The sequence below is a fragment of the Calidris pugnax genome, unplaced genomic scaffold (genome assembly GCF_001431845.1).
Source record: "Calidris pugnax isolate Ruff unplaced genomic scaffold, ASM143184v1 scaffold1, whole genome shotgun sequence".
NCBI classification, from domain to species: domain Eukaryota; kingdom Metazoa; phylum Chordata; class Aves; order Charadriiformes; family Scolopacidae; genus Calidris; species Calidris pugnax.
The window spans coordinates 1,501,072-1,513,833 of NW_015090800.1; the positions used below are offsets into that span (position 1 = coordinate 1,501,072).

General features: G+C 39.4%; 1 protein-coding gene across 1 annotated transcript in view; it reads right to left on the minus strand.

The window, feature by feature from the left end:
- PIK3C2G (phosphatidylinositol-4-phosphate 3-kinase catalytic subunit type 2 gamma) overlaps nt 1–12,762 on the minus strand; it is a 240,142-nt gene that overhangs the window by 55,867 nt on the left and 171,513 nt on the right. Inside the window, exons 26-27 of the mRNA XM_014937275.1 lie at nt 7,466–7,622; nt 2,605–2,714 (exon numbers count right to left, since the gene is read on the minus strand). Coding sequence (XP_014792761.1) covers nt 2,605–2,714; nt 7,466–7,622 — 267 coding nt within the window. The remainder of the gene's footprint in view (nt 1–2,604; nt 2,715–7,465; nt 7,623–12,762) is intronic.

Genomic DNA, 12,762 nt, shown 5'->3' on the forward strand with positions numbered 1-12,762 from the left:
TAGGTAATGCAAAGCTCACAAAAATCTCAATGTATTAACATTCCTGGGGGCAGGTTGGAAAATGCTTATACAGAGGGATAGGATCTGCATGAAACCAGGTATCAGGCCATCCCAAAGTTTTTATTTTAAAAAGCGCCTGGACACACTTTTCAGAAGTTAAAATACTACTAGACACGAAGACTGATGTTCTGCTCATGTTTAAACATGTAGAAATATCACTTAATATATGTGTTGAATTAACACTAATTATGTTAAAACATGAATAGAAATTAGAATAAAGGAAAAAAAAAGCTCCAAGAGAAACGAGATCCATGGAAATTCATGAGCTAATGACAAAGAGACTTTCTTTTTGCAAATGAGCGCATATAATACAAACATACCCTGAGACTATAAAAGAACTAAATACGCACCCTAGCAATATCTGACTTTTCTATGTGATATAAAGATCTCTATGGACGATAACAAATCTATACTTCAGCATTTCAAAGGAAATGGGAACAATAGCTCTGGAGTTCACTGAAAACATTTTAGCAGAAAACACAGTTTCAGTAAGAGCAGAGCCCACAGCACTCTACAGATCTGCACCATGACGCCAGTTTTGCTGGGAAGCAGGACCTCAGTGGTGTATCTACTCTGAAGACCATCATTTCCTTAACATCAACCCTAACGAGAAATCTAATGGGAAGACAGACATGCTGGTCCCTGAGACCTATCTGTAGTCTCTCTGGGCTGAATAGGATTTCCAAACCCCAATATGAACCTCTATCAGGCAATAAAACACGCTAACTCTTCTTACTTCCAAACCGGTGTTGAGCCATATCTCCTTCCTAATGCCAGCTGTTATTCACATTTCCCTATTTGTTATGTATATCCTTGCCTTTTTTCACTAATTAAATGAATTGGGTTTTTTACCCATGAGACACAGACACAGCCACCCAAACTATTTGATAAAATCCAGACTTTAACAATTTAATTAGAAACTGCTTGTTTCCCATTCAAACTGGAAATATAAGTCTGTAATTTGGGAATATGTGAAATTTTGAAGGAAAGGACAAGGTAGGAGTTGACCATAAATGTGAAGCTGTAAATTAAATTTTAAAATAAAACAGTCTTGCTATGAAGCAAGAGTGATAGCAGGTGAAAAAAACCAGACGTGAAAGGAGAAGGAACTCAGTGTTCTACTGTGTGTAAAGTAAGTAAAGTAAGGAACAATAGGTTTTATTGAGAAGTCCCTCTCTTTTTCTTCAAAGAAGGGTCTTCTTTAAACTCTCTAGGTCTCTGTTCCAGCCTCCCTCGAACCTACCTCCTCAGTTTCTGATTCTAATACACAAAAAGGAGACATATAAACACTAAGATACAAATTGCCCAAAATCTTCATATGGGCCTCTGTAAAAGTAGTAAGACTGGCTCAGCTGCTCCAGTTCAAGCTTTCATCTCATGTAGTCACAGCAATTCACCCTCTGGCTGCACTGAAGGGTAGGGGGAAATTGCTCTTGCAGTTTGCACTGTGCAGGGAACGGTGCTGCCTGAAGGGAATGTCCTTTAGGGCTCTGAATTTGAAAAGAACCCTTCACTAGAAGTCCAGTGCTGTGAACTGGATGGATGTGTGCCCTGCAATTGCAGCAGAGGAGGAGGTCAGAAGAGCCTGGCTTGCTTTGCATGTGTACGTGGTGTCCAGGGTGCATGACTTCACAGATTGTCTTTGGGAAATGATGGTGCTGCACAGAACAGGCTCTGAGAGGGAGATTTTTTTCTCATACTATACCTAGAATGAGAAAGTGAGTTTCCAGATCCCAGGCAGTCTCCACTGGCTCTATCTAAAGCATTACCACATTGGCAGTTGGAATTATATGGAATATAATTTAGGTCTGACCTGAAAGATTAGGACTAAGAGCTTTCAAACTGATTTTGTACACGTCATTTGCAGCTCCTCATCAATAATCCCCAGTTATTATTGCAAACAAGTGAAAGGTTTCATTATCCTAACACAAACCAAGCTTTAAACATACCTATATTTACACACAATGCTCTTCTGTGATAGATCTCTTAGATGCTGAAAAGACAGAATTAGTACCATATCGCAAATGGAGAGACTATTTCTGACAGGGGGAAAGTAACTTGCCTGAATCAACACAGAAGGTCAAAAGAAGAACAGAAAAGGAAATAGCATGCAGAAATTCCAGGTCCTCACTCAGTCCATTAACAAGTTGAACCTTTTTATGCAATCCAAATCCTGTTGCATGTGGCTGCTGCATTTAAAAGCAGAGAGGAAAGCTGACTAGATTATAAACTAGGATGGTTTCACCACGAAAGCCAAAGAGATCTCTAGGTACTGAATAAACATCTTCTTACAAGTGTACCAGAAATGCACAACTGTTTCTTCCAGAAATTCAAGGAGACTGGTTATAACATGCACAAGGAATGGGCTTTTTTAAAGGAAGCATGTGAAGACCAATTACCTTTTTGTGTAATTTCACTGATTACAACCTCTTAACATAACAGAAAAAAAAATGTGCTTTTTTGTTGTTGTTGTTTGCTTTTAATTTGACAGCTTTGCTCCATGCCTGAAGGAGATAAATTTTCTGGATTATATTCTGGTTTTACCTTGTAAAGTAGCTTGTAGCCTGGAGCTCCGAGTCCTGAGGACGGAGGTTGTCATACACATACTTCAGATCCTGAATGCTGTTCAGCTCGGGCAATCCTGCATACAGCATCTTAAAGCAAAGAAATATCATTAGTCCCCTGTTCTGCTGAAAAGAAATTTAAATGAAATGGGGCTAACAGAGAAAAGAAAGGTGGTTCTGAGGCTACAGCAATGCCTGAAATACTAAAGTGAATATATTGCATCGAAAACCCTCACACTGAGGTACCAGAAAGGGGCACGGGTTCAAAATGAACGATCCATTTTAGTTATTTATTTTCTCTTCAGGTATCATAATCTCAATGTGTGCATTGCTAAACTTCCTTCGTAGCCTTCTAATGGTGATAAAGGGAAGGTGACTAAATTCTGTCACCTGAACAACCACATTTCTGTTATGTTCACAGTGTTATCTTAGTCCTAATCCAATTTAGCGCAACATCACCTTCTCATTTGTAACTCCTGATTCCACCATCTCTGCTCTGGACTCCTCCTGCAAAGGGATTGTAGGTTCACTCCCTTTACACTCCATGGAGGAGAAAGGTTCCTTTAGATGTCAATTCATAGCAGGAGCCCTGATTTGGGACCTGAGAACTGCCCTCTGGAGAGGGTATCATTCTCCATTGATGGGGAACTGTTCTAGTTAGTTGCCTAAATTAGGTTCAGAAGACAAATAATGCAAACATTCCCCTTGCAAAATAACACAAGCAGGGTACACAACCGAGTGTATCCAATTGCCCATACAGCTCTCTCCAGGCATTTTAAAATGTCAACAACAAAAATAATTTTTACTTAACTTCGAAACCTACTGATTTTTCTCAACAATCACAGCAAGTTGAGAGCGATGCTTTGCGTGTAACGGAGAAAAAAAATCACTCCTTCACATTGCTCAGAAGGAAATGTATCTGAATTTGCAGTCACTGCTGTGCATTCTTCATTGATATTTATGTCTAGCTCAGACAGAGAGACCCACAGAGTTTTGTGGATAACTGCAAAGAAGAAAGGAAGCACTGCTTTTATTTTAAGGTTTGGTTCAGAGATGAACAGAGTAATGGGAAAAGAGATGGGGGGTATTTTCTTTATTCCTTCAAACCGTCTCAATATTTTTAAGTCAAGTTTCAGTATTTCGTATATTTTCTTTTTTGGCATTATGACGACCCCATCTACACCACTGTTTGGTTAGATTGCTGTCTCACAGAGCTCCGGCTACCAAGGAGCACAGAGGCAGAAAGCTCAATGAGATGAATTTAAGTGAGTTTAGAGGGGGGACAATAACAACACTCAGCACTTAAAGACACACAATGCTATTTATCTGTATGTCTTCAACCCATTTATAAAAGATTATAACAACTTCTGTCCCCTTTAAAAAAAAAACCCCAACAAAAAACCCCAGTTGTTGCACAGGCAAATTCAGCTTCTTGCCCTGCATTAGAAAAGGGAACACAGTTGTTGCACAGGCAAATTAAGCTTCTTGCCCTGCATTAGAAAAGGGAACAACACCAGATATGAACATAATCTGAATGATCTGCAGTGTATGTGAAAAATAGGATTTTTGTAGGTTGCCTGCATTTCAGAAGGTAAAAAACCACTTGATGAAGCAAAAAAATAGTAATTATTTAGATGGGCAGCACGTACACAGTGCTTTGCTGGCTGCAATAGGGTCCTAAAGGCTTATTATACTGCTTCATCCCTCTTGCTCCATATAGCATCTCTCTCATATTTCCAGTCCCCAGATGGAGGAGGCTTCTGAACACTGTGTCTGGGGATACTGGATGCTAATTAGAAGAGACATGTTCAGAAAACAACTAAGGTCACCCAGGGCAACTCAAATGTCACTAGATGCCTAAGTTTAAGTGCCTGCATTGCTCCCATCGTTCGGCCACACGTAAGTCTTGACCTACCACACTTTTTTATCCCTTCTGACTCACTGGCTGGAGCTGCCCACGCTCTCCTTGGGCTTGGGCTCAGAGCTGGTGTGTGACGCTCAGCCCACCATCCCATAAAAAATGAACAGTCCTGGCATGCACTTTCCACGCATCAGACCTCCAAAACAGGGGGTGTTTTCTGATCTTCTTTTCCCAACTGGTGTTTCTGAGCTGCAGAAGTGTGAAATGGCTTGTGTGGGGACACAGGATTCTTGAGTCTTAGATCTCTGCCTAGGTACTGTCTCCTGTTTTACACTCTTAGCTTGACCTGTTTCTTGTCACAACAAGGCAAGTGGATCAATTACTTGCTGTCTGTTGTCACCTCTAAGCCCCTTTTAATAATTTTCCACCTGAAAAATCTTTATAACAGTAATGGATTTTGCATTTTTTTTATACTAGTCAAAAGGTTTTTGTGTCCTACGATCACCTTCTTTTATAATAGTTCACATCAATTCTTTAATGAGAGCAAAGCTGATGAACTACAGGCATTTACACAGCTGAACTCTGCCAGAAGACTCTTGGGTCTCCCACAGATGTTTCTGCTTTTGAAAGTGATGGAAACTTCATGGATTATTTCTTACTCCCAGTAGCACATGTCACTACAGTTCTAAAAACATGCTGCTTGCCACAAAATAAAAGCATAAAGTCCCAAACTGGGCCAAAACCCCCAAATTGTTGTTTGTAATCACAGTTTGCTTGAATCCACGAACAGTTATTGACCATCCAGAGCACAGTTTACTCCTCCTGTGAAGTACTGTGCTTTTCAGAAATTGCCTTACTGTTTGGTTTTTTTAACTATGGTTTATAAATAGCCATTCAGAATATGGAAGGGGAAGGAAAAATTAATGATGCAGAGTTTGCTTGAATCCACGAACAGTTATTGACCATCCAGAGCACAGTTTACTCCTCCTGTGAAGTACTGTGCTTTTCAGAAATTGCCTTACTGTTTGGTTTTTTTAACTATGGTTTATAAATAGCCATTCAGAATATGGAAGGGGAAGGAAAAATTAATGATGCGGATTTCCAGATATTGAGAGAAATCCTAGACTTTCATTGATGCAAAAGCAGTGCCTAGTTTATCTTGCTCCTTCATGATAATACCTGATATTTTACATGGAAATGAATTCAAAGCAGGACTTCTTCACAGTTCTATTTAGTGTTTTTAGAAATGACCCAGGTAAATAAAAAATGTTGATACTTAACATTTTCCAACCAACATCCCATCCCAAGTGCAGAACCACGCTCACTCTTCCAAACATCACTGGCAAAAACAAGGGGCTCCCAAGCTTGTCTTGTTTGTTTAATTCCTTTTTGATGCCAAGTGCTCATCGATGGGGTGTGAGTGCGCTGCCAGTTATTTTTCAATTATGAAATGCATCACAATTGACTGAACTGCAGCCCATTGACAAATGTTAAAACATACCTGGAAGCTGCCTTTCAGCTCGGCGCTATTACCTCTCCATAAAGATCAGCAGAAACAAAAGGAAGACGCAGCATGTCCTGAATATAGACAAACCTGAGCTATATCCAGGCAGAGACAGCTAGTTATTTCAGAGCTCCTGCCGGGAACGTTTTCCTAATGCTCTCTCTCCATTATCCCAGAGTAATCTAGTATCATTATCTCTGCTGATTGCAGAAAAGGGACTGCACTGGGGACAAGGAGGTGGGCAGAAGATGTAGCTGTATTTGCAGCATGTGTTTTTTAGGCAACCTGTTCCGAAATGCCCAGCTTACCGCTGGGGATGCGGGAGCACGGGTGCTCCTGATTTTTCCAGAGGCTCTTTAACTTAAGACAGTACCTTCTGCAACCACACTCTGCGCTGCTTTCAGCCAATATGGTTACAACACACTTGGGCAAAATTATGCTTTATGACAGGAACGCAGTTTTGCTGGGCCTTTGTGACTACTTAGAAGCAGGGCTAAGAGATCCGGGGCAATCCTTCCTGCTTCATATTGGCAAATGACAAAACGTACCACTGCACGAGAATCCACGGGACAGACAGAGACAAGATGAATGAATTCTTGCCATTTCTCCCCTCCCCATTGCAGAAGTTGGTTTGCAGAGCAACTTCTTGGCTGTACCTCAATCTCAGCAGGGGTTCCGTTATAAGGCTGTGTAGATTTTTTCATGTGTGGACCAGTCACCCAGGCTTTGCACAGGGCCCTGGACATAAGTTTTTTGACTAATATCTTAGCCAAGCAACTTAGGAAATATTAGCTAATCTAATATTCTCGTTCTACTTGCAAAGGGGGAAAATCATTAACCTTTCACACACAATAAAGGCATAAAGGAGAATCTGCCACAGCACGTGACTCAGTAGGAATTCTAAAGGGATAAAAACTCCTAGAGGTCTTAAATTCCTCTGCAAAAGGATTTTCAAATCTTTAAAGTGGGTAGTGCTCTTTCTTTCTTGTGTTTGCCATTCTAAAAATGGGGCATGGAAAAGTGCAAAAAAACCACTCTGGTGGAATCACTGTTAGTTGCAGTGCTCCTAGGTGCTGTCATATCACCCACTCTGTGAAATGTTTAGTTTCCCTTGCTGTAACCATGAATGGGATCAGTAAATGATTCCTTGAAAACCCAGAGAAAAAGGGCTGAGTGAAATTCCTGACTGAAACTTGTACTCAGTTTCTTTTGCAGCTTTCCGCTATTTTGTAACAAAGAATGCACTAAAGAAAAGCAAAAAAAAAAAAAAATCCAAGCAGCTTGGTTTTTCTTTTCTCAGAAATTAGTACTGACATTGGATAGTTTCTTTGCACAGGAAGTGCCAGCACCAACATTTCCAGCAGAGCAGCTGATGCCTCTTCAAATCACAGCACTACTGGAGGCAGAAGAGAAGTGGTGAAAGGGAAGAGGACACCAAACGAAACCGATTTTGGGTTTCATCCTCAAACTTCTTACCATCTCCAGCAGGTTCAGCAGTAACTGGCTGTGTTTCCTGACTATATTGTAAGCTCGACAACAAAGGTCCACAAACTCTTGAAAACGCTGTGGGTTTTTTCCACCTTCTGTGATGAAATACTCCATCTCTGATGTGAAGATGAAGGGAGCTCGGTCCCTTGAAAAAGAGAGCATGAGAAATTTCGTTACAAGAGAGATTTCACCGAAAATAGCAAATCATGCAAGACAGTTAATATTTGTAATTCATTATGCACATTTGTTTCTCCACAATTACCTTCCTCATTATTTCACCTCTCCCTTCCTCGATGCGGAGAGCACTACTGCTCTGCCTGGTCTCACTGACTAATTGGGGCAGAGACAGGTCTCACAGCAAGAGCTTCCTACTGCAAAAACCAACAACTGAACAAATTTGGAGCTTACATGTTTTCTTCTGGTTACTCTTTGCTTTTCTTTTCTTTTTAAACTCTCATCGTTTTAATTTCTTGACTCCAGCCTGAAAGTGAATCTGGAAACAAGTCCTCTCCTGGTATTGAAATATTTGAAAGTTGTTCTCAAAGAGGCTGGGATATAAATATCAACTCCCTACTAGACAAGAAGTGAATTTAAGAGAAAAATTACAACTCCACAATCCAACAACGACAGCAAAATACAACATATGATGCTATCATTAAATATACAACATTCTGAAGGGATGTTTCTGACCCAAGTTACAACAGAATAAATCTGAATACATTGTCTTGTTTTCTGTACAGTCACTCTGTATTGATCCTAGAGTAAATGAGGTACAGAATCTGACAGCATGTCTTGCCTTTTTTTTTTTTTCTTAGTTTGTGGCTGTGGCATGCTATGGCAGAAGAAAACAGATTAGCCAGGCTTCTGCTAACAATCCTACCATTTGAGAGTTTCAGAAAGGCCTGACATACTGCATCCTTGCACGCACAAAGCTACTGCAGTGATTTACTCATCACAACTGTGTATACAGAGGCATGTAAACAGATTAAAGGGCCATATGCCAATGAAATATACACAGCGCATTAACCCTTAATTCAAAAAATAGTAAACTAAATATTCTTGGGAAGCCTGAATGCAGAAACAAATTTGAGGGTCTCTCTTTGTTGCTAAAACCTCAAACGTAGGCCGAGTCTGAACCCACCTCATTTGCTGATTCATTCATAAATGAGACATAAATGAGACAAATCTAGGCTGCAGCTGGAAGCCTGAGTCACAAGAAACGTTCAGGTGGCCTTCCCTTTCTTATGGCTGGAAATTCCTTCTGGGTTACACTGAAGCTAACTTTGAAAGCAGCCTCCTATGGGTGTCATTCACCTCAAGGCAGCCCCGGCCACTAAGTTGTTTGTTTTTTTTTAAAAATATATTATTCAATTTCAGCCAGATGGTACTAAAAACAATGAAGGTCCACAATAGTCATTCTTATTCTTTCCTTCCGCATTTTTCTGTAATATGCAAGATGGGAGTTCCTAGTGTGATGGTTATGTTGCAGTATGTCTGTTACATACTTATTCCCTAGTTTTGTGCTTTAGTTTGCTGAGAATTACAAACCTGTGTCTGCTACTGATTTCAGAGAGCAAGATTTTCCCAGAACCTTCAATCATTCATTCATTTTTCAGCTTATCTTTTGTTTAGCAGTGGTATTTAAAATAGACATTAATTATTAAATAAGTTGATGCAACTAGGGTTACAGAAGTCAATTTGTTGAAGCCAATAAGAAAGAGAGATGGAGCCAGAAAATTAGCAACATTAACATTTTCACTTATCTGTGGACAGAAGTCCAACATAATCTTGATTTGAAAGCACTTTAGCATCTTGAGAATGTTTAAAAAACAAATCTGCTTCTTTTCTGCATTTATGTTTTGGGGCTAAAATATTCCAAGTCTACTGCTGTCAGGGTCCCATATGCTGTATTATATTCAAAATTCATATTCGATTTCCGATGTCCAACTGCATCGAGACACAATTACACGAGGAAAACATTCCGAGCAAGTCCAAGTCTCCCACATTAAGCTACTTGAGCTGAAAGCAGATACTGCAATCAGAAATTGCTTTACTGGAAGAAATATGGTGTTTAACATTGCTGGGTTGGGCTGCCGGCCAACTGCCACATAATGCAAAGACCACAACATTAGTCAATTCTCCTACTGTTGTTGCTAAAGGATCCATTGGAACACATAACTGATATTTTATTATTTATATTATTTATAGATTAATTTTACTTGCAAGATGATTTTAAGCAGAGCCTCTCCTGCAAGGTAACACCCTGCAATCAGTTCCATTCCTGCATGCGTCTAGGTAAGCCCACTGCTCATAAAGGGAACACTTTGCCATTGAAATTATAAAAACACATAAAACCAGCTTAGTATAGGAGACAAGTCCCACTAGAAGGAACACCACAGTCATTTATCACGATAATATTAAAAAGCAAAGTTTCAGTGGGAGGAGATGCTTACTCACTGAGGAGTACATAAAGGATTCTGAAAAACCAATTGACAGGACTGAATGTCTGCATATAGATGCAAAATGTTCCTTACTGCTTTCCCAAACTCCTTTGGAATATAAAAACATAGAAGGGGATAGTCTAAAAATTACTCCAGCAAAATTACAGCCAAGTCAAGTCACTGTCCATCATACCTGGAAAAATTTTCATCAGCAAACAATAGAGGCTGTTTTAGCCTACAACAGAAAAAAAAAATTGCATGTCCTGGTGTCACATTAGCATTCTAATTTATCACGTGCACACACACGTGTGTAAATGAACCTTACCCTGGTTCACAGGCTGTGTTTCTGCATTTAAACCAGCACATCTCTAACTGATGGCCAACTTTGTGGCACACAGCTCAGATCATATTACATGATGGCAAGAAGATATGCAACTCATCCAAAAGGCCTGGTAATAATAACTATGAAAGACATCACTCATTTGGACATAAACCTATTGCATAGCTTGCTCACATCAAGTTATTGAAAAGATGTAACTTCTTACCCCAAAATATACCCTCAAGCTAAGCCCTATAATACTTTACATTCATAGGATATTCAAAGACCAATCACTGTGTTAAAGCCAATGGGATGAGAGCCCTGTGGCCTAAAATCCGCATTTATTACAACTTGTTTCCATCAAATTAATGAAATGACTGGCATCAGTTTAACAAAACCAGTATGATAAAGTATTTTCAAGTAAAAGCCTTTTACCATATCTTTGTAGAAGACCAAAAGCCTTTTTTTCTTTATGGTGTGCTAAAGAAATACAGAATTGAAGCACTCTTGAATGACCTCTACTATAAAATGGTAATGTTGGGTATCGTAACTTCTAGAAAAAAAAGCCTCATTGAGAGAACTGACATGGCTTGAGATAGATCAAAGATGTACAGTCAATAAGCCTTCCAAAATCACTAAAGCTACCTTATCATAGCTTGTTCACTCATTTTTTTTTCCCCCACTAAAGCCCTAGATGAGATTAATGAGCCTTTTGCTTTTATAAAGAGAAATCAGTCAAAAAGGTAATACCCCCGTTTATGACAGAATCTGATTGCAGACCTGGACCTTAAAGGCTTATACTTTACTATGACTGTGACAAAAGAGTTTACTCAGGTCATTCAGCGAGGAGCAAGGCTAGTTTTATGGTGGTTTTATTCTTCTTTTCTTGTGTACCGCTTTTAGAGATTTAAGATTTTCATGGGAATGTGTTTTGCAGTTCCTCTGGAGATTAAGAATGTTTGGATGATATGTCATAAGAGGGAGGAAAGAAAGGAAACCTCAAGCAACTGAAGAGATCGTCATGCAAAAATAAACTTCATTTGGGGTGATGGGAACATGTACTGGGACTTCATTGCAGGCTGGAAATATGTTGCATTCCTAGAAGACCAGTAAGATCATCGGGATTTGTTATGAAACACTAGATGTAAACAGATCAGCAAAGCTTGTAAGGTCAACAATGGTTTTAGTTTTCACTGCTCTGAGTCTCACGGTACAGAGTATTTCAGAATGATACACTGACTTACTTTTATATTAAGTATCAAAAGCATATGAGATAACCAAAACCAAATGACCTGTACCCTGATCCAATCTAAAATTCCTAATAGCATAGTTATGGAAAAGTTCGAGTCGCACACAGTAATACAATAAGATCAAACCAGATGTTGTCCAAGTTGTCACATGGACAAAGGAGACAGAGTCCGTGAGAAACCATACAGAACTGTTTGGGATTTAAAAATCAGCTGCTCATCAGCAGACGCCCCCATATATTCCCTGACTGCTTTAAAACCATTTTGGCTGAGTCGAGAGTGACTGATAGCATTCAGCATGACTACGTGGAATTCAGATGTATCCAGTAACACAGGAAAGGCTTTTAGGGAGTGTTTGAATGCTGACATCCTCTGCTCTGCAGCAAAAGCCAAAAGCTTACTGAAGAACACACTCGCACAAAATAAATGGACGTGAGTGCTTATTTCTCTAAGCCAAGTGAAAATATCTAATCATAGTAATCATATGTATTTGAAGACACAGAAAAAAACACAAGCAAGTGTATTCCTTTCATAAAGAATGAAACAGTGAAAAACTGCACAATACAATTCATCTCAAGCAAGCACATAAAGTGTCATAAAGAATATGCTTAGAAAGGGAACAACAAGAAATGTTCCATCTTCCAGCTTACCAGGACAAGACTGACCATAAACATGCTTCTGAGATGCTTATTTAGCCTATTCTCAAAGATGTTAGGGACAGAGTTCTTCTCCAACCTCCTTACCAAATTTCTGCTCCAGTATCTCCACTCACAGAGTTTTTTTTTCCTTAATGCCTAATCTAACCTTGCTGTGCTTTCATCCTATTATTTCTCATTCTTTCCTGAGGGAACATGAAGATCCCGTCTTCTTTACAGCAGCCTCTAATGTATTTGCAGACTGCTATTATGTCTTTCCTCAATCATATGTACACAATTATTTCAATCTTTTCTCATAAGTCTTGTTTTCCAGATGTCTGATAATTTTAATTGCTTTTCTCTGGACTCCTTGTAATTTCTCTCGACTCCTTACCCACATCTTTCTAAAAGTGAAGCGTCGAAAATATTCCAGCTGAATTTTTAGCAGCGTCACGTGAAGCAAAAGGATTACTTCACATTTCATGCTTTCCAATTCAATATTCTATCATCAACTCATATTCAACTTGTCTGTAGTAGAACTCTCAGATCCCTTTCTGATCCCTTAACCTATCACTGCTAATCCCAACGTTCATCACAGTCAAAAACTCTTACAATGGGCCCTTGCTGCAAAATGAACAAACAT